General features: G+C 54.1%; 1 protein-coding gene across 5 annotated transcripts; it reads right to left on the bottom strand.

Moving 5' to 3' along the window:
* Positions 1–1,788: 1,788 nt before the first annotated feature.
* On the bottom strand, positions 1,789–6,964 carry CD2BP2 (CD2 cytoplasmic tail binding protein 2). 5 transcript variants are annotated; one of them, XM_036099792.2, is made up of 7 exons: positions 6,344–6,475; positions 5,700–5,803; positions 5,319–5,454; positions 5,038–5,195; positions 4,490–4,928; positions 4,301–4,407; positions 1,789–4,210 (listed from the first exon to the last, which is right to left on the bottom strand). In XM_036099792.2, the coding sequence occupies exons 2-7, from the start codon at positions 5,775–5,777 to the stop codon at positions 4,100–4,102; spliced, it is 1,029 nt and encodes a 342-aa protein (XP_035955685.1). In that variant the 5' UTR covers positions 5,778–5,803; positions 6,344–6,475; the 3' UTR covers positions 1,789–4,099. The 5 variants fall into 5 exon arrangements, with proteins under 5 accessions (XP_035955685.1, XP_077930726.1, XP_035955684.1 ...); XM_078074600.1 differs by having other exon boundaries at positions 5,700–5,908; positions 6,344–6,466; XM_036099791.2 differs by lacking the exon at positions 6,344–6,475 and adding an exon at positions 6,092–6,321.
* Positions 6,965–6,968: the final 4 nt, after the last annotated feature.

Here is a 6,968-nt window from a genome sequence, read left to right as displayed (position 1 = left end):
TTCTGGAAAATGGCCTACCAAAGACAAGAGGCTGCATTTCAGAGGTTCTCATGTCCTCGATACAGCGATGACATTTGCAGCTTTGAACTCGAGCCCCCCCCCCCCGGAAATTTTCCCATGGCCCCAGGGACACCCCAGTAAGAATGACCCTACTGACCCCTCAGCCCTGCTCCCTGAGACTCTTGGATCTAGACACCTGTGCACTGCCAGGTCATAGTTCACCCCTTCTGGGGCGGCAAATAGCTCCACCAGCCCCAAGTTTCTGGTCTTGCTCAAGAGGGGAGTGTCCCACACAGGACTAGGAAAGACTTGGCTCATTCCCTATTCATTCATCAGCACTGATCTCCAGTCTCAGGCTAACTGGTGGAGACAGACCAGGAAACACTGCTCTGGGTATGGCGTCAGGCATCTGTGCTAAAATGCTGACCAAGCTGGGAGATGGGGAGTGGGTTAGGAAGCCTTGCAGGAAAAGGAGGCTTTGGACCTAGTACAACATGCATATATTAATTGGTCTTTCCCAGATAGAGAAGAGAAAAAGGCATCACTGGCCAGGCCTGGAGAAATGAAATTGCCCTGTTCTGGGAGAAGGCTGGAGCCTGGAGTCAGGGGAGAGAAAGGAGAAGGAAAGCAAAGGCAGACGTGGAGCTGGTGGGGCTGGCTCGAGCCAGGCCATGGAGACCTTCTCAGTCTCAGTCAGCTGCAAGCTGTTGAAATTTATCTTGAGGGAAATGGAGCCATTAAAAGTTTTCAGTGAAAGGGAAGGGACTTCACCTCCATGGTCTTCCTCCCCCATAACCCAAATCTAAGCATGAGAAAAATACCAGGCAGAAAAAGCCCATATTTGAGGAATATTTTACAAAATACCTAGTCAATACTCCTCAAAACAGTCCAAGTTAGCAAAAACAAGTCTGAGAAACTGCCAGACCAGAGGTTAAGGAGACATGACAATTGTATGTGAAGGGAAATCCCAGAAGAGATTCTGGAACAGACAGGGGACATTAGGGGAAAATGAGTAAAATCCAAAGAAAGTGTGAGGTTTAGTTAATGGTAATAGAGTATACATCCATACAGTAGAATATTATTTGACAATAAAAACGCATAAAGTACTGTTATGTGTTACACGGACGAATCTCGAAAACTGGCCAAGTATAAGTAGACCCAGAAGACACAAGAGACCACATGTTTAGGAGTCCATTTGTATGAATGGCCAGAATCGACGACTCTACAGAGACAGGAAGTAGATCAGTGGTTGCCAGGGGCTGGAGGATGAGGAGGGTGGGGAGGAAGGGGGAGGGGCTGCTGGTGGGTGGGGCTCCTTCTAGGGTAGACAAAAGTGTTCTAAAATTGGATTGTAGTGATGGTAGCACAACCCTATGAACATACTAAAAAAACCACTGAATTGTACACTTCAAATGGGTGCATTAATCTCAATAAAGCAGTTGATAAAAATAGTAATGTTTGTTCATTAGTTATAACAAAGGTACCACTGGAAGATGTTAACAAGGGAAACTGGCTGAGCTCACTGCACTATTTTGTACATTTTCTGTAAATCTACAACTGTAAAATATAAAAGGCTTAAGTAAAAATTATATATGTGCACATGTACACACAGACACATACATGCTGTTTTAAGAAGGGCAAGGGAGTTAAATGATGATAGGCGCTTGAGATAGGGACAAGGCCACAGGGAGGGAGAACTTTGGGATGTTTGTGGGAGGGGAGAGGCATTCAGCTAGATGGGGTATGTCAGTTTCCTACTGGGGCTGTAACAAGTAACCACAAACTTAGTGGCTTGAAACACAAACTTTATTAGGATTCTAGAGGTCAGAAGTCCACAATGGTTTTCACTGGGTTCAAATCCTCAGTAGGGCTGCATTTTGTAGTGGCTCTGGGAAGACTTTTTCTTGCCTTTCCCAGCTTCCACAGGCCACTGCATTCCTTGGCATATGGCCCTGTCTCCCATCTTCAAAGCCAGCAGCTCTGTTTAACACCTTCACCTCCCTCTCTTTGACCCTCCTGACTCCCTTCACTTTGTAGGACCCTTGTGATGACATTGGGCCCACCCACCTCAATAACCCAGAATAACCCCTCCCCCAACTCAGTCATTGATTTAATCACACCTGCAAACTCTTTTGCCATGTAAGGTCCCATATTCAGATTCTGTTGAGGGTATGGACATCTTTGGGGGACCATTAATCTGCCTACACAGTGTCATCAGGGAGGCTGGGGCACGCCTGGGTGGTTCAGTGGGTTAAGTGTCCGACTCTTCATTTCAGCTCAGGTCACGAGCTCAGGGTGCCGACATCAAGCCCCACTGTCGGGGGCTCTGCATCAGGATCCGTACTGGGCGTGGAGCCTGTTTAAGATTCTCTCTCTCCTCCTCCCTTTGCCCCTCCCCACCCAGCTCTCTCTCTCTCTCAAAAACTTAAAAAACAAAAACAAACGAAAAAACAGTGAACACAGGACAATGCTGTGAGGGGAAGATAGGGTCAGCTCTGGATGGGCGGAGCCTGAGGTACCAATGGCATATCCAAGGGCACCGTGCCCTTGGCCTTCATCTATTCACCAAACACTAAGCACCTCCCATGAGTCAGTCATTGGGGTTATAAAGGGGACCGCTGTACTGCTTTTCACTTCTGAATGTTTCTGCAATGAGGATGCATTTTCATCAATGACCTCTTGTAAATGTAATTGGCAGGGGTTTCTTTCTTAAGGACAGAAAAAGCCTTGTTACAATTGAAGGCATCCTGGAGTCGATGAACACCAAGTCTGCATGGACCCAATTCTTACAGAAGCTGGAGCCCTCACTGCGGCACCAAGTATCCCCACCCTGTCCCGGTCTTCCTGCTTCCCAGCCCGGCCCCTCCCACCCGGGGCTCTGGTGCTCAGCACTCCCGCACCAGACTCCAGCAGAGCCGTGGCCACACGTGCTCAGTCTGCCACCACCGCGGGATCCGGTGAGTGGCCCCTTGTTCTAGGCATAACCGAGTCACAGGAGTCAGGCTCGGTGGTTCTGCACCTGCCCGCACACTGGAATCCCCCGGGAGCTTTCAAAAACCCCAACCACCAAGCCGCTACCTAGATCAATTCATTCAGAATCCGAGGAGTAATTTAGCTCCCCCGAGACTCCAGATGGACAGCCGAGGTAGAAAAGCGGAGGGTTCAACCTCACCCGGTGCAAGAGAAGAGGCAGAAGGCAGCACTGGTGAGAGGGGGGAGGTGTTGGGTCCAACTGTACCTGGCTGGCTCCCTCCCGGCCCCATTCCCCAGAAGCTCAATTCCTGGAAGAGGATCGACCCCCTAGTTAGCTCAGTTCCTTCAAGGCACTAGCCCCGTACCACGCACACTGTGAGACCCCAGGAAATGGAAACTTCAGGGCCTCAAAGGTGCCCAGAAAGGTCTGGGAGAGAAGCCTATTGGGTCTGGGCCAGCCCTCTGCTTCACTGTGAGAGCCCCAGGGAGGCACTGCCCCTCTTTGTGTCTGTTCAGTGGTTGGCCCAGGTGGCCCTGAGGGGCCTTGAGTTTGCCCTTCCCCCCCAAGGAGCTTGAGACCCCTGGGGAGCCAGTGGATACCAGGCCTCCTACTCACCCCCAACAGATTGTCCTCGCCCTTCGAGGCCTAAAATCTCCACTTCGGGTGCTCTATCTTATACTGGCTGCAAAGACTCTGAGGTTCTAAAAGCTGAAGACCTAAGAAGAGCAAAACAGGAAGCTTGCTCCGAAAATACCGGAGAACAGCATGTGAGCAAAGGGATTTTTTAGATGGTGAGCAGTCCAGGTGGGGCGGCCACAGGCCACCTGGGAACCCTGGCTCTGCCCCGGGAGTGGTAACCAAAGGTGAGGTGGTTCAAGTGACCAGAAACTCCCAAGAAGGAACTTCATGAGGAAACACTCATGAGGCGAGTCCAAAGGGGCTAGGAAGGGCCTTGGCTTCTGCCCATCAGCATAGCCAAGGCCCTAATGTACAACTAAAGGCTTTTATTGGGAAAGGAAAACTGAATGAAAAATGGCCCCCAAAATCCTCACTGCCTGAGGCAGCTGGGGCCTCCTCCAGAGAGTCCAGGAAAGAAGAGAACGTCAAACTGGGCCCTCGGCAGGCTCAGGTATAGAGGTCAAAGTCAATGCGTTTGGAGTTATAGAACTGTCCACCGGGAGGGTCCAGCTTCCGGCAATAAACACCATCTGCGAAGTAGCCTTCGTTCACCCAGGTCTGCAGGAAAAAAGAGAGCAGAGCTAGGAAAGGTCTGATATGGGTGGGAGGACGGAGAGCAGTGGCAGAAGGAAGTAGGAAGGGGCTTACCTGCATCTGGGTGCTGGTGAAGGGCCCATACAGCTCAGCATCTCCCGTGTTCTCCCACTTATATTCCCACATCACGTCCACCAGACCATCTCCTGGCAACTCTGCTTCTAAAACAACAGGCAAAGCCATCTGGGCCTCAAGTGCCCTGCCCCCTGCCCCCATCACCCCTCCTCTGCTTTCCAATCTTACCTCCCTTCTGGGTAGGGGTTGGGGTCTCCAGCTCCCCCTCTGCCACTTCCTCAGCAAACATGTCCAGAGAGGGTGGGGGTGTGGGCTCAGGGGGTCCCTGGGTCCGGGACCCCAACCCCTTCAGCCGCAGGGCTAACCGTTCTCTTGTCTCCTGATACACACCAAGGTTGCCCCGGGCCACCATCTGGTCAGCCAACCCAGAGAGCCGATCCAAGCGCTGGGGGGAGCTAGGCCGCCCAGCCCCCTTGCTGCCCCCTCTGCCTCCTCCTCCTCGGGCCCCCAGACGCCTCAGTGCCCCAGCCACTGTCTCTCTTGGCAAGAGCAGCTCCAGAAGGCCCTCCAGGAGAGCTTGGGCACTCATTGGTGTCTGGCCCAGGCTGTCCTCTTCCTCTGAGTCTGACGGCGGGCGCTGATCAGGTGGTCGCTCCCTGATCTTCACCTATGATATGAAAACAGGGGGGGTGTTATCTCCAACAAACGGTGAGCAAGGCCCAAGCCCAGCACTTGCTGCCTCCAGGCTCCCAGCCATGTCAACCCCTGGGCCACACCCAGTCAATGTTGTCCAGCCAGCTGTCTCGGATCTGAGCATCCCGGTTCAGGAAGTAGTTGCCATCGGCATCAAAGTGGCCCTCCTCCATCTCTTCCTGCAGGTTGAAGGGTGTGATCCGCACACCTCCCTCACTGGGGAGTGTGGCTGCTTCCTGACCTGCACCAAACACACAGGTGTCCCACGCTGAGCAAGCAAAAAGAGACAAAAGCCTTCCTTGCCCCACATCCCCTGAAGCCCTATCTGTTCCTCCAGCAGCCTCAGTTCTTGGGTTTAGCTCACCTTCCACATCCTCTGAGGCCAGGATGTCATATTTGCTGGACCCCTCATCATCATCATCCTCCTCATCGCTGTCCAAAGAGTGTTTGCCTTTGAAGCGGCTCCCAGGACCCCCTGCCCCCGTCACTGGATCCACCAGCTGTGAGGAGGAGCCAGCAAGTTGAGAGAGGCAGGTTACTGGTGATTCCTCAAAATACTTTAGGTAGGTTTTTCTTCAAAGCCTTCTCAGACTGAAAATTCTCCAAACCCATTTCCCAGAGAACATGGAAAAGCCAGCCCTTTCTACGCGTTCTTTGTCCCCACGGGCTTTCTTTCTCTTCTAGCTTCTAGTTCCTTTTCCCTCCCCTCACTCCTCCCCACAATGCAGGAGTCTGGCCCCCTCACCTTCTTCTTGGGGACACTGATTTCATCCTCATCATCCTCATCTCCTACGCCTTGGAAGGTCACTTTCCTCTTTGGCATGACTGCACAGAGGGGCCTTCCCCAAGCTGAGCCGAGGTGAAAGGGTGCAGATTAAGGGAACTGGGCGAGGCTACTCACCGCCGAAGGGCCCCCAGCACAACAAATTATCACCTGGTACGCACTAGATCCAGCTTGGGAGGAGAGGGAGCACAGAATCAGGGGCCGAAAGGGAAGTTGGCAGCCAGGAGGCCCCCGGGACTTGGTCTGGTCCAAAAGAGTTGCTGGAGACAGGCCGGAGAGGCGGACGCGCGGAGGGGCTTCCCACGGGCAACCCCCACCCTTGACGAAAGGAGACAGGCTCCCCCCACACGCACCACCCATTCCTGGCCCCCGCAGTCCTGGATGCGACGGGGATCCGCGGGTTGACACCCGCTCCTACACCCCAGCTCCCTCAGAGCCCGCGGAGCCCGGGCGGACCCAGGACCTGGCGTCCTGGCCGCCCCCCTCCTCCCCGCGCCGAACTCCCAACTCCGCGGGGTAACCCCCAACTGTCCCGGGCTAACTATACAAGTCAGAGTGGCGGCAGAACCGCGGGGATTCGAGGAGCCCCACCAGCGCGCGCTCACCTAAGGACCTACGGGAGGCTGAGGGGAAAGAAAAAGAGAGAGGCTTTCACCAGGGCTACATCCGGGGCACCGGCCGCCATCACCCGGAAGAGAACTGCGGAAGGCGCCAGAGAAAGCCGGAAGTGGCTTCACTCGGCTTAGAGGACTAAGTGGAGAAACGGGCGGAAGTGCGCCGTGAGCGGGGAAGACCGCCCCGCCCTGCCCAGAGTGACGTGAGCAGCGTGGGGCGACAATGGCGAGAACAGGGGACGTATGAACGCTTAGACCCTGATAAGACGAGAGGGATGGCCGGATGCGGTTTCGACTCCCCCATACAGCAGTTAGAGGCTCTGGGGAGAAAGTGGAGCGCACTCTACTTAAAGGGGCGCCCAGGACCATGATGGAGGACCAGAGTGGGACAGTGGGTTTCGGCCTGTTTCCCTTTCCAGGGTAGAGTCACCCTTCCCCAGGGTTGGCCAAGAGCTTTGCGCCCCTCACCATCTCCTTGGGAATCCTGCTTTTCCATTCAGCGTCCAAATCTGTCTGTCCTCTCCTACTCCTAGGGGCGGGCTTGCTCTTCTCCCTGAGGAGAGGCCGGGTTCCGATGGCCCGCCTGGAGGCCCCGGGTGGCTCTGGGAGCATTTAC

Source organism: Halichoerus grypus, chromosome 6 (genome assembly GCF_964656455.1).
Source record: "Halichoerus grypus chromosome 6, mHalGry1.hap1.1, whole genome shotgun sequence".
Lineage (NCBI taxonomy): Eukaryota > Metazoa > Chordata > Mammalia > Carnivora > Phocidae > Halichoerus > Halichoerus grypus.
This window is presented reverse-complemented; position numbering and strand designations above follow the sequence as displayed.

Coding starts and splice junctions, on each gene's coding strand:
- CD2BP2 (XM_036099789.2), bottom strand. CDS start 6,964: ATGCTCCCAGAGCCACCCGGGGCCTCCAGGCGGGCCATCGGAACCCGG. Junction 5,196..5,318: donor GGCCTCAGAGGATGTGGAAG/GTGAGCTAAACC, acceptor TGTTTGGTGCAG/GTCAGGAAGCAGCCACACTC. Junction 4,929..5,037: donor GGCTGGACAACATTGACTGG/GTGTGGCCCAGG, acceptor TTCATATCATAG/GTGAAGATCAGGGAGCGACC.